Raw genomic sequence first — 26,867 nt, forward strand, 5'->3', positions numbered from 1 at the left:
TCCCTTTTTTTCTTTTTAAACCACTCAGTAAATTTTTTTATTCTGTATTACCTTATAAGGCTTAATGGACAAAAGTGCTCTGATCCAAAATGTGATACCAACTCCACCTAAAGAATAAAAGTACATGAAATGGGAAGCCAGTACAGTGCACGTGAGATTATCTAACAATATATTCATTTTTTCATTATAACACTTCTAAAAATAAAGTCCTTTCCATTATAACACTTCTAAAAATAAAGTCCTCATTTCCCCAAAAATCAATACTTGTAAAGTTTTGCTTTTTGCCATGAATAATATGCCATGCCCTGTTATTCAATATTTCAAAAGAGAAGGTTGCTAACCTTTATGTACTTGATGAACATCTGAAGCAAGAAAAAGGAAAAGAAAAAGAAATCAGTTCCAAAGTCTGGATAACATACCATAAGCAACGTTTAATATTTCTAAATTATTGTATAATTAAGGAATAGAAAGCAATGTACTGTGATGGATAACATTGTAGTACTCGTTTCTTTGCAGAAACCAAAGCAATGATTTAAATTTTTACCAACACAACTAGAAAGTATAGTCTAACTGTAATGAAATAAATTAACTTTAACCTAAAATTCATTGCTGCTGTTTTATTTATCCATTAGATATGAAAGCATTCTAAAAGTAATTAGTAAAGAGTATCTAGAAATAACCTGTCTTATATTACTTTAAATATTATAGATATGCTATCATGTATATACCCACATATGAATTTATATATTGATACATATGCAGCTACACATATCTATGAACATTCATACTGATAAAAAAATTAAGTAGCATAATATGAAATATTTATTCTTGCACAGTACTGTATACAAGTTGTTTTAGGGAAAGCATGAATTTTTGATATGCTATGCTATTTCAAGTTTAACTTATAGAAGTAGAAGATATTTATCAATACGTTTTAAAAATGTAAATTATTAAAAAGTATTTTGTAAATTTGGATTTAGTTCTTTGGGGATGAGGAAAACCCAGGTAAACTTATATAACATTTATCAGTATAAAATGAGAATCAGAAGTAAATATTTTTTGCTTTCAGACTTAATTCTACCAAAAAGGGCTTTTAAGAAAACCAATCATCAAAATGCTCTATAGTCTCCCATCATAAAAAGGACAAAGTAGGGAGTTTTCTATGGCATTTTTTGTATCACCAATAAAATGTTTTTCCATTATTAACAAAGTAGATGATATAAAGAATGATTCTTGGAACTATTTCATAACATGTCAGTTGTCTTAATTGTAAAATTAGGTACACTTGTTATCACCTGCCAAATCATTTTTAACATTTTTTTTCCTCATCACAGTGTAGAAACTGTGCTATATAAAAAAAGTCATTAAACAACTGTTTCAGTATTCACTTTAAAAAAAACTGAAAATGTACTTCGACTTCTCTGAACACAGCTGAATTAACTGAGAATATCAACTGTAGTTTAAAAACAGCATTTTTATAAAAGCATTTTTATATGGAGACTAGGAATACTACAAGTTTACCCATTTACAGAAGCCAATTTAATACATGCTTAAAAAAGACATAGACAGTAAAATCCCCAAAGACAAGTAAGTAGCTATAAGTTTTCACATTTAAAGAAGAAAAGATTAGAAAGAAAATTAGAGCTGCTGTCATTCCAAAAGGTCTTATTATTAACACAGTTGTACTTTAAGGTATGGCTGTATTATTTTAAATAAAAAAAGGAAGAAATAAGAGGAGTAAGAAATTCCCATATTTTGTCTAAATTCAATTCAAGAGTGATTAATTCTACTTTGGTAGATAATTCCACCTCTACATTGGGGGAGGAAGCAGCAGGAATTTAATTATTTATGATTTTTATTAGAGTATAATCGATTTACAATGTTGCGTTAGTTTCTGCTGTACAGCAAAGTGTTATCAGTTATACATACATCCATTCTTTTTTAGATTCTTTTCCCATATCGGTCATTACAGAGTATTATAGAAGAGTTCCCTATGCTATACAGTAGGTCCTTATTAGTTATCTATTTTATATATAGTAATGTATATGTGTCAATTCCAGTCTCCCAATTTTTCCCTCCCCCCACCCTCCACTTTCTCCCTAGTAACCAAAACTTTGTGTTTTGTTTCTGTTTTGTAAATAAGTTCATTTGTAGCATTTCTGTTTTGTAAATAAGTTCATCTGTACCATTTTTTTTTTAGATTCCACATATAAGTGATATATGATATTTATCTTTCTCTGTCTGACTTATTTCACTCAGTGTGACAATCTGGAGGTCCATCCATGTTGCTGCAAATGGCATTATTTCATTCTTTTTTATGGCTGAGTAATATTCCTTCGTATATATATACTACAACTTCTTAATCCATTCCTCTGTTGATGGACATTTAGGTTGCAGCAGGAATTTAAATGGTTAAAACTTTATTTGAAATTGTTACTTAGACATAATACTTCACTTGAGTATACAAAAGGCAAAAAGCTATAATGATAAATAACTAGATATGAAAATGGAAATGATCTTAGATTCTAATAATCGTACCTGCTTTAAAGACTGCAGTGACTAACTGATTTGGGTTTTAAAATATAAAGAAATATAATACTATAAAGATTTTTATATCAAGACTCCAAAAATATTACGAGTTATAATTTGGAATTTCATCAGAGCCACAGAAATCAAAAAACTAGCCTAGGTTTCCAGTTATACAAAACGGACTTTATTAGTATTTGTCCCATAAAATAATATATCCAAGTAAGAATTGCTTTATTAAAAGGAATATTGCAGTAAATTTCCTCTTAATTTTTCTTATTTCTAAACAGGTGAGGTACAAAGTATGAGTAACAGGTATGTTTCATTATAGAACATAGTTCTGCAAATATTAACATACCTTCACATATTTTGCATACATCTGTTCATCTAAAGGGAAACTCTGGACATTCCTCTCATCTCTACCATGGAAAGTACCCAGCTTAATCCATTTATTTGTGGGGTATCTAGAAAATATAAAATATAAATATTCCTTTTTAGAAAATCATAAATCACATATTGAGAGGTTCCATCACATTTTCAAAATAGATCTTATGCATTATTTTTCCCCTCTCCAGGTAAACACACTCACTTAACATAGTTTAAATATGAGTTAAGCATCTAGTTGAATAAATACATTTTCTCTTCCAGCTAAACTCTGACAGGTTCCTCCTTATGAGGAAAGATGGTCTTGAAAAATTACACCATTATCAAATAAAAGACAGAGGAAGACAAAAGTAGGACCAGGACTGCTTCTTGGGGTTTGGGAGGGCTTCCAAGTAAACTGGAGGTTTTAAAACAGAAAGTAGCCAAGAGATTGTTTTGGAAGAAAGAGGTACTACTCTTCATGTACCGATAAGTGTGTGATGATATGAAGTATAAGTATTGGTGGAAAGGGAAAAAGAAAATATCCTTTACTATAATATTTGAATTTCACAGCTCTTATATAGCTTTTCCCCCTTTAAAAGGAAATCTAATGTAATAGCCCAAAACTATTATTTTTGTTTACTACAGCATTTAAAGAATCCCTCAAAGTAACGAGTGTTCTCTCATCACATAAAAAAAAAAAACAACACTTGAGTTGTCAAAGCTGAATATTCATTTGACATGTAAGAAAATTACAGCTTAGAGAAAAGGAAATGATTTGAGCAAGATTAGTAAAAAAAAAAATGAGAGATCTTGAGAATTCATTTCAAAAATTGTATATAGGCAATGCTAAGTGTGGGGTGGGGGAAGAAACACCACAGAAAACCCTTAATGATCAATGATAAAAGAATGGTAAAATAAAAAACAGCATCCTACATGGTATATTATGGGCACTCAAAAAGGATTTATGGAAGGAATAAACACCTCCACTGGGAGGAAAATATCAAGTATTCATTAAAAATGATGTGTTTAAAACACAAAAGGATATTCTCAAGATGTAAGCATTAAAAACTGACTTTTTTGGTAGAATAAATGTGTAGAAAAGACTGGAAGGAATGTATTAAAATGCTAATACAGTTATCTATGGTTGACAGGATTGGGGTTCTCTACCAAATTCCTTACAATGTATGTTTATTTCTCTTATAATCACACATATATACCAAAGTTTTAAAAATATACTTTAACAAAAATATACGTCATGATATAAAATGCTCATGTATGTTTTCAATAACTTTTTAAAGAAATATCTGGAAGCAATAGGGCATAATATATTAAAAGTAAGGACTTTTAAAGTCATACAGATCTACATTTGAATCTTGGTTGTCCAAGTCACAAGTCGTGTGACCTAGACAAGCTACTTAATCTCTCCTTGTCTGTTTCCTCATTTCATAAGGGAATATCAGAGGGTTGTTATAAGCACTATATAAGTTAACGAAAGTAAACTAACAAGTGCCTTTCCTACAACAGTATTACTACTGTTCTTACAAACTGACACAAGTTGATTAAAATAAAAAATAAAATAATTAAAGTTTTAAAATGTGACCGGTTTTTACATTTTTATTCTGAAAATCCAATATAAACTCTGTAGAAACCAGCTTTAGAATTTACCTGTCACTGATAGAAACCAGAAAGTCTTTAGGAGTAGAAGAAAATAATTCATAATTTGCAATATCAAACTGTTTTACTTGAATTGGTTCACAGAGTTCAATAACAAACCTTTAAAAAGAACACAAGACAATTATTTAGATAAACCAACCAAAGTAACAGTTCATATTAAACATGACATTAACAGCTTACATAAACTAGACCTCCATGAAGTTACTCATTAAAAAAATGTAAGGAAGGAAAAGGATTTGCAACCTTGGTTATAAATAAGGAACACCCTTAAGTATTTCCCAAGCATATCATTAGTGGGAAAAAAAGATACTGATTTTGTCCTATAATATTTTTTTTTAGAAGATTCTTTTCTAATGACAAACCTCATTCTCGGAGAAGGAATGACTTGACTAAGAACAGCTAGTAAGAGTGTAACCTGACCAGTCTAGAGGGCAGTTCGGCCATATTGTCTCAAAAGGTACCACAGCCTTTGATTCAGCAATATACTTTTAGAAATTTAATCTATGGATACACGTCTCCAAATGATCACCCTTGAATATACATCTTAATAAATAAAACAAAGCACGGTTTATAAGAGCAGGGGGGGAAAGTCAACCTAAATGTTTAGCACAGAGCATTGATTAACAAATTATGGCCCCACCCAGACAATGAAATACCAGCTATTAAAAATGGTACTAAAAACTATATATTCCATTTATATAAAAATCTAGAAAATATAAACTAATGTATAGTGATAGAAAACAGATCTTTAATTGCTATGGGGTTAAGGATGGGAGGGAAAAATTATAAAGGGACATGAGGACTTTTGGGGGAGATAGACATGCTTGTTATCTTCATTGTAGTGATGGTTTCATAGATGTATAAATGTCAAAACTTATCAAATCGTACACTTTAACATTTCGCAATTTATTTTACATGCAGTTTTTTATGCCAATTATTCCTCAATAAAGCTGTTTTTAAAAATACAACAAACTAGTAAATAAAACAAAAAAGAAGCAGACTCACAGATATAGAGAACAAACTAGTGGTTACCAGTGGGGAGTGGGAAAGGAGGAGGGGAAATAGGGGTAGGGAAGGGGAAAAAAAAGGGTTATTATGGGATTATATGACATCATGTGTATGAAGCTTTTGAAATGATACTTGAGGGCTTCCCTGGTGGCGCAGTGGTTGAGAGTCCGCCTGCCGATGCAGGGGACACAGGTTCGTGCCCCAGTCTGGGAAGATCCCACATGCCGCGGAGCGGCTAGGCCCGTGAGCCATGGCCGCTGAGCCTGCGTGTCCGGAGCCTGTGCTCCACAACGGGAGAGGCCACAGCAGTGAGAGGCCCGCGTGTGGCAAAAAAAAAAAAAAAAAAGATACTTGAGATATATATATTTATGGACATGGAAAAGATGCTGCAAAATATTGCTGTTCAGGAAAAAATTAAAAGTATGGTTCTACATGTGTAAAATAAAACTGCATAAAGCATCGCATTTAGGGAAAAGAAATACTCATGACATCTAGCACTCCAATACTTTTATAAACTAATTATTATATAAAATGAGATTACGTACACTGACAATTAAATGTTAAATTAAAGGCATTGAAATTAACATATTGTGTTAATCCTGGAAAACAACAGAACTGAGTTCCAGGAGATGGTAAAAACAGCCATGATTCAGAGAAAATCTCATGAAAAAAAGGAAACTAACATTAGCTGAATGCTTACTCTGCGTCAGATACCATGGTAGATGATTTATAGCCATCCTTTGATTTAATTCTTACAACCAAACTGCATAGGACACTATCTCCATTTTATAGAACCATTCAATAATCACTAATTGGTTACTTCACATTTTTCCCTTCTGCCTTTTTAGTAACAGAACCTGTTCCCCCCTCCAAAGATGCAGCCAAGCATATGGCCACCCATCAAAGACTGTTTTTCCCAGTCTTGGCAATGTTGCTTAGTTATGGGTCATGGGATGTGAGTGGCATGTCCAGTGCAACTTCCAGGTCAAGCCTTTAAAAAGAATCTGCTACCTCTCCATTTGCTTTTTCCTACCTTGCAGGCTAGAATGAGGATGTGGTAGGAAGAAATCATCTCAGCAATGCAGGCAGAGACAACATCTCAGGGGTGGTAGAAAAACACGACAGAAGGTGTGTGGACCCTTTAATTGTTCTCTGTTCCCTGCACCACCTACCAGCTTGAGGTTTTTATGTCAGAGAAAATTAAATATCTATCTTTTTTAAACCACAGTTATCTGGTCGCTGTTAAAGCAGCAGAATCAAGAGCCCTAACTAATAGTCATTTAGCCAATACATAGTAAAGCTAAAAGTCAAAAGAAACATCTATCTGGCTCCAAAGCCTGAACATTGTCCATACCACCACAACACCCTGGGGAGAGGCAACTAAAGAAAATCAGACTCAAGACTTTGCTTTTTATTTACAATGGAGAAAATAAATCTAAAAGAGCAATAAGAAGAAAAAGCAAATTTTCCTCTACCTCCTTTTTTTGCATACAATGTTCTCAATTTCTAAGAAGATAGGAGCTATATTACTAAGAGTTAAAATAAACTTTTGGACAAATGTATTTCCAGGTATAAAGAGTCAATTCACCAGGCAGATTTAACAATTCTAAAACTTGTATGAAACTAACAGACTCATAAAACATTAGTACATATATAATTATTCCACATGAAAGTTGATTTTAAAATGCTTTCTTATCTTACTGCCTCATCTTTTACATTTTCTTAGAGACAGACAACACTGTTTGTAAATTAATATAACTACATAAAAAGCTGATGAATCTAATTTCAACATACTTCCCTTAATTATTTATAGGTCAGGAATTTTAAAAGATCAGTAAAGTAGCAGATCTAAACATAAGAATAGTTTGATAAAATACCATGTGTCAAAATTTAGATAATATGAACATACTACCCAAGGCAATCTACAAATTCAATGCAATCCAATGGCATTTTTCACAAAACTAGAACACATAACTTTAAAACTTGTATGGAAACACAAAATACCCCGAATAGCCAAAACAATCTTGAGGAAGAACAGAGCTGGTAGAATCACATTCCCTGACTTCAGACTACACTGCAAAGCTACAAAGAAAAGATCTTTAAACAATAGGAGAATACCATAAACAGCTTTACTACAAAAACTTTCAAAATGGATTAAAGACAAATTCCTAGAAAAATTTAATTTACCAAAACTAACTCAAGAAATAGATTAAAGACAAATTCCTAGAAAAATTTAATTTACCAAAAGTAACTCAAGAATAGAAAACCTATATAGTCTCATAATTATTTCTTTTAAATACAATTTTTAAAATTTCCCATCTATTCACACAAGTATAAAACAGTGCATGCACAAGCTTATTTATAATAACTGGCTGTCATGGCAGAAGATAATAACCCAAATACCATCAACAGAAGACTAGTTAAATCTTGGTACAATCATATAATGGATTTTCATGCAGCTATCAAAAAAAAATGAGTAAGTTTTATATGAGTGAAACAGAAACATGACCAGATATTTTTAAGTTAAAACTTAATTCAAGATGAGATAGTAAGTATAATATGCTACTGTGAAAAGTGAGAGATAAATAAAAATCTCTAATTTTTTGCATAAAGAAACTAAGAAGATACCTAAAAATTTAACACTGAATAGGAAGATAGATGACAGATTGGAAGTATATTTCTCACTGTAACTCCCCTACTTCTTTTAAATACCTTTTTGGGTTTGAGCCATGTGACTGTACTAAATATTTATTTTTGAAATCACGTACTTAATTTAATTTAAAATTAACATCTTCCCAGAGGCCTGGAAGGTTTTACAGTTGAGTTCCAAACTTAGAACATTGAATCTTGAGAAAAACGAACAAAGCTGGAGATATGCTCCCTGACTTCAGATTATACTACAAACCAACAGTAATCAAAACAGCATGGTACTGACACAAAAACAGACAACAAATCAATGGAACAGGATGGAGAGCCCAGAAATAAACCCATGTACTTATGGTCAGTTAATCCATGACAATGAAGACAAGAATATACAATGGAGAAAAGACAGTCTCTTCAATAAGTGGTGCTGGAAAAACTGGACAGTTAAATGTAAAAAAAATGAGATCAGAACATTTCCTCACACCATATACAAAAGTAAACTCAAAATGGATTAAAGACCTAAACGTAAGACCTGAAACCACAGACCTCCTAGAAAAGAACATAGGCAGAACACTCTGACATAAATCATAGCACTATTTTTTTGGATCTGTCTCCTAAGGCAAAAAAATAAAAACAAAAGTAAACATAAAAGCTTTAGCACAGCAAAGGAAACCATCAACAAAACAAATTTGACAACCTACTGATGGGAGAAAAAATTTGCAAATGATGACAGATAAGGGGTTAATATCCAGAATTTATAAACAACTCATACAACTCAATATCAAAGAAAACAAAGAACCCAGTTTAACACATTATTTTATTTATTTATTTTTATTTTTAGGCTGTGTTGGGTCTTTGTTGCTGCAAGCGGACTTTCTCTAGTTGTGGTGAGTGGGGGCTACTCCTCGTTGTGGTGCGCAGGCTTCTCACTGCAGTGGCTTCTCTTGTTGCACAGCATGGGCTCTAGAGCCCAGGCTCAGTAGTTGTGGCGCACGGGCTCCGTTGCTCCACGGCAGGTGGGATCTTCCCAGACCAGGGCTCGAACCGTGTCCCCTGCATTGGCAGGTGGACTCTTAACCACTGTGCCACCAGGGAAGCCCAACACATTACTGACGGGGATTTTTGCAGAAACTAACGCCTGTGGCCATAATACGTCTCTGGTCAAAAATTTGTTTAAAATGGGCAGAAGACTTGAATACACATTTTTCCAAGAAGATATACAGATGGCCAACATGAAAAATGATCAACATAGCTAATCATCAAAAAATGCAAATCAAAACCACAATGAGATATCACCCCACATATGTCAGAATGGCTACCACTGAAAAGTCTACAAATAAACGTTGGCAAGGATGTGGATAAAAGGGAACCCTAGTACACTGTTGGCGGGAACCCTAGTACACTGCAAATTGGTGCAGCCACTATGTAAAACAGTATGGAGGTTCTTCGAAACACTAAAAATAAAACTACCATATGATCCAGCAATTCCACTGCTGGGTATAAAACTAAAGAAAAGGAGAACATTAATTTGAAAAGATACAATATGTGCACCCCAATGCTCATAGCAGCATTATTTACAGGAAAAACTGGTGCATGAAAATATGTTCAATCTCATTAGTGATTAGGGATTGACACCTTTTAGGATCTCAGCCTAATTTGTGAAACAATGTTATTTCTAGTATTAACAACCTCACATAACAGGTGCTCAATAAACATAGAAAGAATGAAAGAAGGAACAAACGAATGAATGAACAAATGGACAAACTATCAAATGAACAAGAAGGCTCAAAATCCTAAAATGTCAATTATCCTGAAATTCATCTAGACATTTGATACAATTTCAATAAAAAGGCCAGCAAGATTTTTTTTTAGAATTCAACAAGATGATTCTAAAATTTAAAAGAAAAAACAAAGGGACAAAAATAGTGAAGATACATCTGAAGATGAGGTATAAACTTATTCTACCAGATATTAGGATTTATAAAGCTATATTGAGACTGTGTGGTCTTAATATACCTTAGGTGGGTCAACCCAATCAAATCAGGTGAAATCAGTAAAGGTGTTCTGAGTTTCTTTCATTATACAATGAAAATATGCATAAATGGATGAGCAAAAAGTAAAATATACAGTAAACACACATACACGAATACATGTTGTCTGCAAAAACGTTAAAATACAAACGAGTAGCTGTGATCAGTTATTCTGTAAACCAGAATAAAACAAAATGATTGCTTCTTATAACTTCATCCCAGCATGTCTTTGCTTAAAATACAAAATTTTAGAGCATAAAAACTGAGTTGTTACTGACTACAGGGGCTTTTACTGTATGACTATATGAACAAATCAATCTAATCCCAAAATAAAAGCTTAATATAATACATGTATAGGGTACACTTTATTAAATTTTATATTACTTACCAAATTTTAGTGCTGCAAGGATTCAACATATAAAGATCCATATTTTCTATAAGAATAGCAGATGTGCTCTATTTTTAGAAAGGGGAAGGGAATAAATTACTTAAAGAAAAAGATTTATTTCAATTATCAAGCTTTCTAGGTTTTCTATATTTTTTAGATCTTAAAATACACCTAAGACTGAAACATTCACTTTGGGAAGAAAGCATAAAAGTGGCTAAAATTTACAAGTTTTGTCTATACTGTGCTACATTAGCCTTATAACAAGACATTTACAATTAAATGTCTGCTACTATAGGGTAAAAGTTATTTTTCTATTAGCTATTTCCTTCTGTAAATTTCACACAGGTTTTAAAAGTTTAAAAACAGAGTGTATGCCCTTCAAGTAGGTGAAAGGATAAACTGTGGTACATCCAGACAATGGAATATTATTCAACACTACAAAGAAATGAGGTATCAAGCCATGAAAAGACATGGATGAATCTTAAATGCATATTAATAAGTGAGAGAAGCCAATGTGAAAAAGCTGCATATGGTATGATTCCAGCTATATGACATTCTGGAAAAGATAACACTAGGGAGATAGTAAAAAGATCAGTGGTTCCCAAAAGTTGGGGGAAGGAAGTAGTGAATAGGTAGAGCACAGAGGATTTTTAGAGCAGTAAAAATACTCTGTATGATACTATAATGGTAGATACATGTCATTATACATTTGTCCAAAACCACAGAATGTTTAAGAGTGAACTCTAATGTAAACTATGGACTTCAGGTGATAACAATGTGTCAATATAAATTCATTAACTATAACAAATGTACCATTCTGGTGGGAGATGTTGATGATGGACGAGGCTAACAGGCATGGGGACAGGGGGTATATGAGAAATCTCTGTACCTTCCTCTCAATTTTGCTGTGAACCTCTAACTGCTCTAAAAAAATTGTCTTTAAAAAGAAAAAACAAAAATAGGGTACAATGTATCAACCAATACACTAAGAATCCATGCAAGAAAATGTCTTTAAAAGCATAATCCTGCATTTATTAGTGGATTAGGAAAATAGGTCATGTTAAAATACAGTTCTCAGGAAACCACTGCTTACATTTAATAAAGTCACTAGTTTTCTATATGTACAGAAGAATTTTACACTTCAGTACCTTGGCTTCTGGGTTAGCTGCCAAAATTTTGGCACCACATTCTACTGAAGCATAATTATTTCGATTTTTCTGGACCTTTTTTGTGGCATGTAGACCTCCATTAGAAGATGGATGCATTGACTGACCTGCAGACAAACCTTATTATGAACATATATATATGATGATTATGATTGAAAATACCCAGAGCAAACAATCTCAAGGTCAACAGGCTGCCATCTAGAGAACAGGTTTTAATGCTTAAGAGAGTATTTTAAAAACCCACATGAAAATCAAAATGCTTCCACTCAATAACTTTAAAATATCCCAAATAAACAAATTAATTACAAAAAATCCACATTACTCGATTTATGCCTAGTACAATTCACAAAATGAAGCTTATCCATGAAAATCAAAACTTTTTGCATATACATTTTATTCTATTAAGGATGAATGCTATCCTTCTATCTCTAATCCCAATCATAATAATTTTTAACTCTGAGATTTATTTTACAACAACAAAAAGGAAGTATAATAATTTAGTCCAATTCTGTTTACAATTTAAAGCTTTATGACTCAGAACTTTCCATGCCTCAACTTTCTTCTTATAAACTGAGATGAAAAATCACTGCTCTGCCTACTTTATTTTAGCCTCATTTAATAATTTACAATAATGGATTTTAATCAAGATTAAGACATATGCACAGGTAAATTGCATGTGGGTAATCAAAGGCATCTTGGTAAGTTTCACCTTTAAAAAGTTTTCAAAAATGTTACTTTGTTTTACCAATTAAAAAAGAACTACATATTTAAACCAGTCCCTTTAAAAAAAAGGAAAAAGAATCATAGTACTTCCTTACTTTTTTCTTTTTCTACTTCCATAACTTTCTTCTTCCATTCATCAAATGTTGGTATATCTTCTGGATCTTTGGGATTTGTTACAGATGCAGGGTCAATTTCTCCTGGTTCTGTATAATCAGAACTCTGACAGAAATATCAAAAATGAACAGATTTCAGATTTCAAAGAATATAGAGAAAACAGATTAATAAATTATAATAGTAAATACAAATGTTTCTGTCCAATTAAATTAAAGTCCAATTTTATAATGAATGATAGTATTTTGTAAAAAAACAAAAAATGTAAAAAGGAAAGTTTGGGTTTAACTTAAAAGTTGAGTTTCTCTTCGAAGAATTAAAATCTTCTACCTAAGCACCACAGGATGAATCCCTTCACATGTTAGCAATATTAGCATAGGTTGTAAAAAAACCTATATAATATCATAAGCCAAAAATTACCCATATAAAACTGCAAATAAATACTATAATTTTAATGCATCCATCTTAAAATCTACATTAAAATAATACATACATTAAAGGAAGCTAACTAATTTTAGATGTCGTATATTGTTTTTACAAAATCCTTAACAAGAAGTACAATTTACATAACTAATAAAGACCTAGTGTATAGCAGAGGGAACTCTAAATACTCTGTAATGACCTATATGGGAAAAGAATCTAAAAAAGAGTTGATATATGTATAATTGATTCACTTTGCTGTACAGCAGAGAGTAACACAACATTGTAAGTTGATTATACTCCAATAAAAATTTTTTTTAAAAAATACCATTTATATAAAAATGTTATGGTGGATATGAAAACCTAAATGTGAAAAGCAGTTTAAAGAAAGTACAGAAAAACATCTTCATGATTCAGGCTATAAAAGGATTCAACAAGATGAAGAAAGAAATCATTTTTAAAAAGGCTGATCGGGCTTCCCTGGTGGCGCAGTGGTTGAGAGTCCACCTGCTGATGCAGGGGACACAGGTTCGTGCCCCGGCCTGGGAAGATCCCACATGCCGCGGAGTGGCTAGGCCCGTGAGCCATGGCCGCTGAGCCTGCACATCAGGAGCCTGTGGTCTGCAGCAGGAGAGGCCACAACAGTGAGAGGCCCGCGTAACGCAAAAAAAAAAAAAAAAAAAAAAAAAAAGGCTGATATATTTTGATAGATTATTTAAAAATTAAATATATCAAAAGACCATAAACCACATGGTTCAAATAGCCAGAGACAGAAATAAATATCTGCAACACATTCAGCCAACGAAGAATTACTACCAACTAATAAAGACTGCCTACAAATCAATAATGGTGGAGAGTAAAGGAGGAACAATAAACTAAGCAAAGAGAAAATACAAAATGTTCACTCTCAGTATAATCAGGGAATGCAAAGGAAAGCTGAAGATACTAAATAAATTATACCAATCTGATTGAGGTTAAAGTGTGGCAGCCTATTGAGCCATGGGACATCTATTAGACTGCTAAAGTGAGTTTAACATTTAGGAATATTAAATAAAGATATGCATACCCTATGACCCAATAATTCCACTCCTATGTATAAATATCAGTGAAAACACACATATGTGCCTAAGAAAATATGCATAAGGATACTTACTGCAGCACTATGGATAACATCAAAAAATTAGAAACAATCTAAATATCCATTAATTGAAGAATAAATTGTGGTAGAATCGAACATTGAATAGACAAAACTCAAAAACAATGTCAAGTAAAATAATACCATTTTACATTGTTTCAAAATATGCCAAATAATGGTATTGTTTGTAGCAATGCATATTTGGTAAAAGTTAAAAAACATGCTCTACCAATGTAAAAAACACCAAATTCAAGACAGTGGTTATATCTGAAGTGGTGAGAAGAAATGTAACTGGAAAGGGCATACAATTCAATCTGTAATTTTTTTCTTAATTGGAAGAATGTATGCAAGGATGTTCATTCCATTTTTAAATTATTTCTGTATTCCTAAAACAACACATAATGTACTTATTAACAGTACCTTGAGAAGTGTACAAAAACATCTATTTAGACAGCGTACTTTGGTAAATAGCACAAATCTCATACAATACATATATGCTATATTAGGACACATTTTCGAGTACTAATACTAATTAGTGTATTAGTATAATACATCAATACAAATGCCTATTATCTCCCTTTAGGAAGACTTATTAGCAAATTGGTTCCTATACAACCTCCACATTGGAGTGTTTTGCAGAACACACTAACTTAACAAATAAAGTACACAATGGAATATTACTCAGCCATAAAAAGAAATGAAACTGAGTTATTTGCAATGAGGTGGATAGACCTGGAGTCTGTCATACAGAGTGAAGTAAGTCAGAAGGATAAAAACAAATACCGTATGCTAACACATATATATGGAATCTAAAAAAAAAAAAATGTCATGAAGAGATTAGTGGTAGGATGGGAATAAAACACAGACCTACTAGAGTATGGACTTGAGGATATGGGGAGGGGGAAGGGTAAGCTGTGACGATGTGAGAGAGTGGCAGGGACATATACACACTACCAAATGTAAATTAGATAGCTAGTGGGAAGCTGCAGCATAGCACAGGGAGTTCACCTCTGTGCTTTGGGACCACCTAGAGGGGTGGGATAGGGAGGGTGGGAGGGAGGGTGACACAAGAGGGAAGAGATATGGGAACATATGTATATGTATAACTGATTCACTTTGTTGTAAAGGAGAAACTAACACACTATTGTAAAACAGTTATACTCAAATAAAGATGTTTAAAAAAAAAACAAACAAAGTATGTGGCTATTAAAAAAATACATAGCACAAAATAAAATTAAAGAAGTAGCATTATATTAATTTAATTTAAAAATTAAATGACAGGGCTTCCCTGGTGGCGCAGTGGTTGAGAATCCGCCTGCCGATGCAGGGGACACGGGTTCGTGCCCCGGTCCGGGAAGATCCCACATGCTGCGGAGCGGCTGGGCCTGTGAGCCATGGCCGCTGACCCTGCGTGTCCGGAGCCTGTGCTCCGCAACGGGAGAGGCCCCAACAGTGAGAGGCCCGCGTACCACAAAAAAAAAAAAAAAAAAAAAAAAAAAAAATTAAATAACAAAAATCTAGTTTGAATGAGAAAATAAACAAAATATTTATAAAAACTAATATAGTTGAGATACTTAAGAGTAAAGCCCAAATACTAAAAGAAATACATAAGAGAGGGAGGGTGGGAGGGAGGGTGATGCAAGAGGGAAGAGATATGGGAACATATGTATAACTGATTCACTTTGTTGTAAAGGAAAAACTAACACACTATTGTAAAACAGTTATACTCCAATAAAGATGTTTAAAAAAAAAAAAAAAGAAATACATAAGAACGTACACACACTCTTTGAGACCCAGGCAGAGCAATCACTATTGCCTCTTAGCAACAAATAAGAGAACTAAACAATAAAATTACTTTGTAAAGCATTATAACAGGCAAAAGAGTGGAATTTTTAACTGTATTAATTACCTCCTAAATAACTTAATATTCCAGAAAAATTGTCAGATAATGAGCATATTATAAAGTGTCCAGTAGTTTTCTATAGTATCCAGTTCAGAATAATTCTGCCTTGTTAAGTTTGTGTGAGTGGGAGAGAGTTTATCCCTGTTATCTCAAGGATCTGCAAGACACTGCTGCAAATGGTTAAGGAGAACAAGCGAATCTTGGACAAAACTGGCTGCCATGCTTGAATATTACATTTGATACTTAAATAGCTCAAAGAAGACATTTTTGTAATGTTTGTCTAATTTTATTTATGCCTGTGGTATTTGACAACTGAACTGTAACATATGTTTGATTTGGTTTCACTGGGAAAATTCCTTCAAGATGTTGGACTATGAAATGGGGACCTCCTATATTTATAAAAAGCATCAAATAAACAGCTGGCCCAATGATAGTAAAGTAAAGGCCCAATGATAGTAAAGTCTCCAACGTATTCACCCTTTTGTTCCACTACCTTCTGCCATTTTTCAGGAAACTTCATAATTCCATCTTCCCAAAACGTTTTAGCTTTTTGAGCAAAGAACTGTTCCAGGTAACTTTTACAGTCTTCCAGGGAACTGAAATTTTTTCCATTAAGAGAACTTTGTAAAGACCAAAGTAAGTGGAAGTTTAGTTAGTTATGAGTGCAGATTCACAGAAAATATGAGAAAGAAAAGTTGGAGAACAGAAGATCCAAATTATAAAGAAATAAATGTGGATGTGGTACTCAGTATTTTAAAATACTCTGATTCCACGCATTTTGAAGTGTATAGAGTGGCCTTCATCTCTTTTATTTAGCTATTTCTTAGCTGAAGGGAGCACAGTTCTCTGTCAACATTTCTTCAGGAAATTCTGTACTGGCCTGTACGTGAAGTCAAAGTAGAATTCGAAAAAAGAAAGTAAAACTGCTACACCTACACAGGAATGAGCCCTGTCTTTATTTTAAGAATCATATTCTTTAATATAAGCTGGTCTAGTTGTATTCTGCATACAAATAACAAAGGGTAAAATGTCCCTTTAAAATAATTCTGGTTGAAGAGACTAAATTTAATCTTGTATTCTTGAGTTAAATTTTTATTCTGAAGATACTTAACAATCAAATAACTTCTTCTATATAGCTCTCTTAACTGCTTAAATAAGGACTTTATGTATCTGGTTATCAAATAATCAATGGTGGCAAAAAACACTTATAATTAAATATAACCCAAGAGAGTTCATACTTGGGACAACACTATGTATAAAGAGTATACTGGCAATAGTTCTGTGAAGTAACCACTTGCTCTCTGGGAGCACAGTTCACCTCAGTTCCACATTCATCAATAACTACTGATTCCCTGACTTTATGGCAAATACGGATAGCAAATTACAAGATTAGCTAATAACAAAAATGCATTGTATAATAAAGTAGTAGATAGTGCAAGTTATTTACCTACCTCACTTTTTAAATTATCTGAAGCATTCAATGCAGATTTTGGATCACCACCACCCTGATCACTTGATGAAACTTTTGATTCAAATTCTGATTTTGTTATCTTTCCTTTGCCATGTGAAGATGACACATTTTCTATATGCTGGCCAACAAGGCTATTTGAAAGCAAAAGGCATATTTAATAAATTTTAGCTGAATAACGAGAATATGCAATCTAAACTATTATAAGTGTACATGAGTACAAAGTAAACCAAGAAAGGAGTACAAAGGGATCAGTTTTCTCTCAGTCATAAAGTGGAATTAAGCATGTACCAAAGTCTACTCAAACGTAACACTGCTGTTTATTATAGAACCATACAAAGGGCAAACAACTGCTCACACCAACCTTTCAGGTGGACTGACAAAGGAAGGCTGGTCAACTGGAGCATTTGCATCAAGGGCCTCACCAACATCACAATCAGTTTCAGATTGCTCAGTTTCACTTGGCTTGGCTATAGGAACAGTACCAGATTTTTCTATTTCACTAAAATAGAAATAAAAAAGACAATCTGACAATTTAATGGATATAATAAACCATAAGTTAAAAGTGATATTACTGATTTCCAAAACAAATCTAAGCCAGAAAAGAATGCTTTAGAGCTCTGCAGACAATTTTCAAGAATTCAGATATTTTAAATCGTGTAAAGATTTAAATTATGTAAACCACTGACTCGATCTGTTAGTGCCCTTGCTTGACCTTTAAATATTGGGTTGGCAAAAAAGTGCCTTCAGTTTTTGTGTTTTTTTAAAATAAATTTATTTATTCATGGCTGCATTGAGTCTTCGTTGCTGCGCGTGGGCTTTCTCTAGTTGCGGTGAGCCAGGCTACTCTTGGTTGTGGTGCACGGGCTTCTTATTGCAGTCGCTTCTCTTGTTGCTGAGCATGGGCTCTAGAGCGCTCTCCCGGATCGCGGGCTTCAGTAGTTGTGGCTCACGGGCTCTAGAGCGCAGGCTCAGTAGTTGTGGCACACCGGCTGAGTTGCTCTGCGGCATGCGGGATCTTCCCGGACCAGGGCTCGAACCTGTGTCCCCTGCATTGGCAGGTGGATTCTTAACCACTGTGCCACGAGGGAAGCCCGCAGTTTTTAAGTAAAAATAAAAGACACATTTTTCATTTTCACCAAGAACATTATTGAACAACGTATTCACCCTTTTGTTCCACTACCTTCTGCCATTTTTCAGGAAACTTCTTAATTCCATCTTCCCAAAACATTTTAGCTTTTTGAGCAAAGAACTGTTCCAGGTAACTTTTACAGTCTTCCAGGGAACTGAAATTTTTTCCATTAAGAGAACTTTGTAAAGACCAAAGTAAATGGAAATCCAAAGGTGCAACACCTGGTGAATACAGCAGATGAATCAGAACTTCCCAGCTATGCTGTAAGTTTTTGCCTGGTCATCAAAGAAACATGCAGTCTTGCGTTATCCTGATGGGAGATTATGTATTTTCTGTTGACTAATTCCAGACGCTTTTTGTTGAGTGCTGCTTTCAGTTGGTCTAACTGGGAGCAGTACTTGTTGGAATTAATCATTTGGTTTTCTGGAAGGAGCTCACAACAGAGGACTCGATTCCAATCCCACCATATACACAACATCACCTTCTTTGGATGAAGACCAGACTTTGGTGTGGTTGGTGGTGGTTCATTTCACTTGCCCCATGATCTCTTCTGTTCCACATTATTGTACAGTATTCACTTTTCATCTCCTGTCACAATTTGTTTTAAAAACAGAATGTCTTCATTACATTTAAGTAGAGAATCGCATGCGGAAATACAGTCAAGAAGTTTCTTCCACTTAATTTATATGGAACCCAAACATCAAAGCGATTAACATAACCAAGCTGGTGCAAATGATTTTCAATGCTTGATTTGGATATTTTGAGTATGCTGGCTATCTCCCTCATGGCATAACGTTGATTGTTCTCAATTAATGTCTCAATTTGATCTCTATCAACTTCAGCAGGTCTACCCGACCACGGAGCACCGTCCAGCGAGAAATCTCCAGCATAAAACTTTGCGAACCTCTTTTGACATGTTCGATCAATCACAAGACCTTCTCCATACACTGCACAAATCTTTTTGTGCGTTTCAGTTGCTTTTTTACCTTTTTTGAAATAATAAAGCATAACAGACCGAAAATGTTGTTTTTCTTCCATCTTCAATATTAAAATGGCTATACAAAAATTCACCAATTTTGATGTCTTTTTTTAAATGCATGCTGATATGACAGCTGTCACATACAATCTAACAAAACTGCTTTGAATGAAGTTAAAGACAACTAACTAAGTGCAACTAGAGTCATCTTATGGAAAAAAATGAATGAAATTTTTGGCCAACCCAATAGCTACCAAATTTTAAAACAAAATATTATAGGTTAATAACTGATCTTGCCAAAAATAAGATTTTTAAATTATTTATTCTAAATGCATCTTCTCTAATGTTTCATTTCTATTAGTACATTCTACCAATATTAGAATTGTTGCCTACAGTATCAAGAAATCATCTATTATCTCAAAACGCTTCACTAAAATTCTTAAAGCACTTCTGTAATTTCATTTAAAAGATATATACCTTAATATTTTTCTTTACCTCACTCCCATTTCACTAGACAGTCACGTTCAATATAATGAGAAAATAAGATGTACTGTTCAGATACACAGTATCTAGCTTTAAATTCTTTCTAAGCATTTAATATTTAAAATTTTTAAATACGATTAGTTTCTAAGCATGTCTTCTGTTACCTTGTCCCTTACCAGGGCAAACTCCTAAATGGTAACTGCAACATCTTTGTGTACAACTCCTTCAACCCAGTCCCTTACATTCTTGAAGAGAACAGGTGTCTAAAAGTGCTTGTGGTAAAAAAAAAAAAAAAAGTAGTGATGATAAAAATGATATTAACTGACACATATATTCTTACTATGTGCCAGATATTGTCCTATACATTTTATATAAATTAACTCATTTGAAAAGGATATGTTTAATGTAGTATTAAGAGAAGGGAAATTTTGTTTTGTTCTTTGTAGTGTTGCTGGAGCTAGGAGTAAAAAGAGATTTTCTATATTAAGGAAACCTTCAACATCACTAATCATGAGGGAAACGCAAATCAAAACCACAATGAGGGGCTTCCCTGGTGGCGCAGTGGTTAAGAGTCCGCCTGCCGATGCAGGGGACATGGGTTCATGCCCCAGTCCGGGAAGATCCCACATGCCGCGGAGCAGCTAGGCCCGTGAGCCATGGCCACCGAGCCTCAGCGTCCGGAGCCTGTGCTCCACAACGGGAGAGGCCACAACAGTGAGAGGCCCACGTACCACAAAAAAAAAAAAAAAAAAAAAACCACAATGAGATATCACCTCACACCTGTCAGAATGGCTATTACCAAAAAGTTTACAAATAACAAATGTTGGCAAGGATGTGTACAAAAGGGAACCCTTGTACACCGTTGGTGGGAATGTATATTGGTGCAGCCACTGTGGAAAACAGTAGGGAGGTTTCTCAAAAAACTAAAACTATGACCCAGCAATTCCACTCCTGGGTATATACCTGAAAAAAACAAAAACACTAATTTGGAAAGATACATGTATCCAATGTTCACAGCAGCATTATTTATAATTTCTAAGACACGGAAACAACCTAAGAGTCCATCAACAGATAAATGGATACACACACACACACACACACACACACACACACACACACACACACACACACTGGAATACTAGTCAGCCAAAAAAAAGAATGAAAGTTTGCCATTTGCAGCAACATGGATGGACTTGGAGGGCATTATGCTAAGTGAAATAAGTCAGAGAAAGATAAATACTGTATGATATAGCTTATATGTGGAATCTAAAAAATACAACAAACTAATAAATATAATAAAAGTTAGCAGACTCACAGATACAGAGACCAAACTAGTGGTTACCAATGGGGAGGGTGGGAAGGGGCAAATAGGGGTGTCAGGGTGGAAGGTACAAAATACTGGGTGTAAGATAGGCTCAAGGATGTATTGTACAACATGGGGAATATAGCCAATATTTTGTAATAACTATAAATGGAAAGTAAACTTTAAACAATGTAGAAAAATAAAACAGGCATTATTACTTAGGTCTGCTATATAGCCTAAGTGTCAAATTTGAGTATCAAAGAAATTTTTCTGTCATTATCTAATCACATTTTTTTTCTTTGTAATGACTTACTCAAGCTTTGAGATTGGCGTGATCTCTGAGGTAGATGAGCTGGAAATATTTTCCACGTTTTCACTGTCCACAACTACACTGGAAGAATCTTCACGTAGATCAACTGTAGGGAGTGTTTCAATCACAGATGGACTTAACTTTTTTGACTCCGTATTCTGTTTTTAAAAAAGTCAGTTATATTTAATGTTGGGATTAATAAATTATCTCTTTAGCTGAAGAGGGTATTCTAAAAAGTGTGTCTCAAAAGTAACAATATAAATAAATAATGTTTACTAAAAAAGTACTTTTATAAAAATCCTTTCTTCCAACATTACCACCCTAAGGAATATATTTCATATTAAAATACAGGCTCTACACATTTTTCATGGCATTTCATAAACTAGGACAAAGCAGTTTGTCTTTCTTCTTTCCCATTTCCTACTTTATACCAGGACCCACTGTAATTAATTAATGCTAATAGCAACACAGAAATCCTCTATAAATATATAAAATAGTACAGCACATAGTTTTTGCCCCTGAGCAGTTTAGAAGACAATGTGTCTTCTATAACAACACAAGGCATGTATAAATAACATTACAAAGCAATACATGATTCTTGCTGCTCCTTCAAGGCCCATATGCTCTGCGCCATTCACGCCTCCAAAACACAAACTGAAACATACTTAATACCTACTCATGTTTGAAAACCTCTTATCAGTACCTCCTCCCCCACAACTAACCCTAAATAGAATTAGCCATTCCCCTTCCTCTATGCCTCCACTGTTCTCTGTACAGACTTTAATCACAGGATCTGTAACACCTCAATTGCCCTTATTTATTTATTTCTCTTCTTCAAGTACACTATAAATGTCTTGAGTAAGGACTATGTTTTCTTGATCTTCATGTTCTTAGTGCCTAGCACAGTATCTAGCACACAGCAGACATTTAATAGTTACTAAATGAATATCAAGTGAGAGGTACTCATGCTCAGTTCAAGGTAAAGAGAAACTAAGGACTACTCTGGACTAGAATTAGGACTCTGAAGAATAGGACAGCCAGTACAGTAGCAGAAAGAAAACATGAGGCAGAGTCAGAAGAATACAAAATAAAATGTGATCATTTGGGGAATTATTTACACTGGAACGAAAAATTCACAAAAGAATACAAATAGTTTGCATTTTATGATGGAGGCTTTGAGAAAAGAACCATTACAATATTATCAAATACTGCATTATCATTCAATATGCATTCAATATAAAAATTAGTAAGATATTTTACACTTTCTTTTTTCTTTTACTAACTTTCCAAAATCGATGTGTATCTTATACTTACAGCAAATCTCAACTTGGACTATCCACATTTCCAATGCTCAATAGCCACAGGTAGCAGCTAGTGGCTATTAAATTGAACAGCACACGTCTCTAAGATGCAGTAAGCACTTCAAAGTATTTGAACAAGAGAATACCATAATAAAAATTCAGGAAAATGAACAATGGCTGGACTGTTCAGGATACTCATAACATTGAAGGGCTACAGAGATCATTTTTCTCTTACTCTTATGCACAAATCTTTTCCAAATGTCCTCCAGAATCCAATAAAATGAAACTTACTATATCTCCTTAGATAACCCAATTAACTTAAGATAACTCTGGCTGAATTTTTTTTAAGAGAATTCTCCCTCCTTTTAAGCTGAAATTTGTATTTGTTAATATTTGAGACATTTAGTTTTTCCTCAGTCCTTCTTCCCTCCATATCAAATATCCCCAGTTCCTTCAGTCACTCCTGATATTAAATGGTTTCCAGATGCTTCAGCATTCTGATCAGCTTACATTCTGGTCTAGTTTTTAATATCTTTCATAAAATCTGGTATACAAAATGGAAAATAACATTTAGGATGTAATATGAGAGAAAAAGGAAAAAACACACTCAACCTATTATTTATTAATCCATATTCCACACTAAGTGGTAAAATTTTGGTATCAAACTGCTCTGTGTTCTACATACAAATATGTTAAGTCAGAAAATAATTTCCCCTGACATCTGAAAAACTGAAGAGACAAGATAAACTACAGAGAGCCAAAATGGAATCTAGAAGGAGGACTTACAACCAAACCTATACTACAGAGAAAAGTCACATTTACTACTAAACCTGTAATTCCGAATTTTCTCAAAAGTAGTACTCTTAGCAGGTGACTAGTATTAAGGCCAGTTGCATGGTACTACAAAAAGAAAAAAATAAAAATACACAATATGGTGACCAAACAAGTTTTCTATTTTGTGAAGTGGTTTGAAAAGGCATATCATTAAAAATCAAAGCAGCAAAGCTTACTTGTACTTTCACAATGTAGTCATCTTTTAATTTGTGTTCTTCTGTAGGAACAGGTAAGTTTGAACCCACCTTTCCAGACAATTCGGCATTGATAGGTCCCTCTCTTTCATCCTATATTGCAACAAAGAAAAGGCCAACGGATAAAATTGTTTCACAAAACAGTCCTGAAGCAACATTAAAGACCATCTTTCTATAGTTTACAACCAAAACACTTTACTGTGACTTTAATATCTTTTATTTGTTTCCATGCTTATTGTCTACCTTCCTGAATTACCCTCCTTACTTCTTCACTTCAAATGTATAGTACATGTGTGCGCTGGTGGTATAGTGATGAGCATATAGCTGCCTTCCAAATATACACCACATCTGATTTCTTAATAAACACTTTAGTCCTACTACCCAGCACTGTGTGTCAGTAAATACTTGATAAATGAATGTACTTATAGTTCTTTGTGTCATCTCTCTTGACACTCAGTTTCAAATTAGAATTTCAGCTATACTGTCCTTAAATTTATCTTCTGGCACATAAGCTTCATAAAAGCAAAGTTCATATTCAACACTATCTAAGCCTGTATAGCACATACTAGGTACCCATATGTTTGCTGAAAGAATGTTTCCCCTTCCTTAATGCTTTGCTTAAACTCATTCTTACAAAATTTAAGTTTTCAAATTTCTCATCAAAGAAGATATTAGCTCTAAATCTTATAGACTGTAGATAGAAGCACACAATTATGCTTTATTTGGAGAGATACCCAGCAATAGTCTTTAAAATTTTAACTGCTCCATCCCAGAAATATATCCTGTATAACTCAGAAATTTAAATAATCTACTCTAAACACAATATCATGCCAAAAAAAAAAAAAAAACCAGCCCAAGCATGTAATTATAAGTTTGTGCATTCACACACACACAAACACAAACGTACAAACATGCATGCACACACACAGCTGAGAAACAATGCAAAAGTCTGTCAATAAATAAATGCTTAATAAATTGTGATATACCCATATGACAGAATAAAAATGTAGCTATTCAGAAGAATACAGTAACATGCAAAGGTATCCATGAGATATTACTGGGGAAGAGGGGAAATAAATTTGTACAATATTTTTTAAACAAAATTAAAACATTAATTTGTGTGCTATAAAATGATATAACGGGCATCCCTGGTGGTGCAGTGGTTGAGAGTCCACCTGCCGATGCAGGGGACACAGGTTTGTGCCCTGGTCCGGGAGGATCCCACATGCCGTGGAGCGGCTGGGCCCGTGGGCCATGGCCACTGAGCCTGCACATCCGGAGCCTGTGGTTTGTAACGGGAGAGGCCACAACAGTGAGAGGCCCGTGTACCGCAAAAAAAAAAAAAAAAAAAAAAAAAGATATATCTATAACCACAGAAAATGGTCTGAATGTTTTCACAAGAAACAGTAAATTGTGGTTCCTTTGAGGAGGGGAATGGGATATAAATATGAATATCTTATAGTGGGTATAAATTACATCTGTAATTTAAAATAAGTATATTGATTTGGGGGGAGAGGGGAGCCAAATCTAGCTAAAGTTAATACTCACCTTTCATCATTTAAAATGATAAAATAATAAATTATTTAGACACCATCAGATTTTTTGGACTCTGTCTATTCACTCCACACAATTAAATAAAACAAAGTACATAGCCACTAATTGCAGACTTTCCCTATAATCCTCATTTCTAATAGTTTTTAATTTATAAGACTGGGGTTTCTTTAGAAACCCTTTAACTAGTTAAAGCATTAAAAAGGGAACCCTAGTTTTCTCTCTGAATAGGCACTATTTTTTCTCCTTACTGTAGGACTAAGGATGTTATTACAACATTCCAAATATAAGCAATAAGAATAAATATATAAATATCTCAGAGTCACGTTAATTTCAGAATTACCTAAGTAACTCCTCATATTATAGCAAAGAAAATTACAAATCTCCACCAAAAATTATGTCATGGTATTTTTTAAATACTTTTATTCCAAATGTTTTGAGGAAGTCTTAGAAAGCTAATACACAAATTAAAACTTCAACTTCATTTAAGGTACCTTTTTCTGGAATTGTACATCTTCATTTTCTAGTGCACAATTGTCATCTTGAGAGTAGTATGATGAAGCTGAAGAACTCTCTTTGCAACATACATGCCAACTGGGAAGCCTGTAAAACATCCACCGTCACCACAACCAAAAAAAAAAAGAAGAAAGAAAGAAGAAAAAAAAGTTGTTAAGCCAACATATTCCATACCTGGACTAGAATTTGAGGCAATAAACAAACAGATGGTTCTTATCCTAATGCCCTTGAGAACTGAACAATTTAATGATGAAGACAAATGTACATAAGACAAAGATTTTTTTATTTAATGTCCTAAGAAAACCATGAACAGTGTTATCAGCACTCCAAGTAAGGCATCATGAATCTCATGAAGGTAAAACAGGAAAAACTTCACAAAAGGATTATCTGATAATTATCACAGAAGGAACAGAGAAAGTTGTCAAAGAGCTAACCTCCTCAGAAAGCATCAAATGCCAATGATATTCTAAATTCTACCAAATATTTAAGAGCAAATAACTCTAAAGCTACCTAAACTATTGATATTTCAAAGCACAGAAGTAAAGCTTCCAAATTATTTTTATATAGGGAACATAACTGTGATATCAAAAATTAACAGAAAGAGCACATACATATAAATACTATAGGTTAATAATATGAAATCAGACACAAAACATCTAAAGAAAATTTTTTAAAGTCTCCAATAACATACCAAAGATATAAAATA

At 33.7% G+C, this 26,867-nt stretch overlaps 1 protein-coding gene across 4 annotated transcripts in view; it reads right to left on the reverse strand.

Moving 5' to 3' along the window:
- SUCO (SUN domain containing ossification factor) overlaps positions 1 to 26,867 on the reverse strand; it is an 82,812-nt gene that overhangs the window by 32,144 nt on the left and 23,801 nt on the right. For 2 of the 4 annotated variants that reach the window (XR_009338243.2, XM_059079534.2), the window contains exons 2-13: positions 26,140 to 26,248; positions 24,077 to 24,187; positions 21,769 to 21,923; positions 17,926 to 18,063; positions 17,545 to 17,695; positions 12,620 to 12,743; positions 11,784 to 11,908; positions 10,636 to 10,703; positions 4,558 to 4,665; positions 2,885 to 2,990; positions 342 to 362; positions 52 to 107 (exon numbers count right to left, since the gene is read on the reverse strand). Coding sequence is in view for 2 of the 4 variants with exons in the window: in XM_059079534.2 (XP_058935517.1) it covers positions 52 to 107; positions 342 to 362; positions 2,885 to 2,990; positions 4,558 to 4,665; positions 10,636 to 10,703; positions 11,784 to 11,908; positions 12,620 to 12,743; positions 17,545 to 17,695; positions 17,926 to 18,063; positions 21,769 to 21,923; positions 24,077 to 24,187; positions 26,140 to 26,248 (1,272 nt within the window). In the remaining 2 variants the exon portion in view is untranslated. Of the gene's footprint in view, positions 1 to 51; positions 108 to 341; positions 363 to 2,884; positions 2,991 to 4,557; positions 4,666 to 10,635; positions 10,704 to 11,783; positions 11,921 to 12,619; positions 12,744 to 17,544; positions 17,696 to 17,925; positions 18,064 to 21,768; positions 21,924 to 24,076; positions 24,188 to 26,139; positions 26,249 to 26,867 lie in introns of all 4 variants that reach the window. The other 2 variants (XR_010840219.1, XM_067031522.1) reach the window with 1 other exon arrangement.

Source organism: Kogia breviceps, chromosome 1 (genome assembly GCF_026419965.1).
Source record: "Kogia breviceps isolate mKogBre1 chromosome 1, mKogBre1 haplotype 1, whole genome shotgun sequence".
In the NCBI taxonomy this organism is placed as follows: domain Eukaryota; kingdom Metazoa; phylum Chordata; class Mammalia; order Artiodactyla; family Physeteridae; genus Kogia; species Kogia breviceps.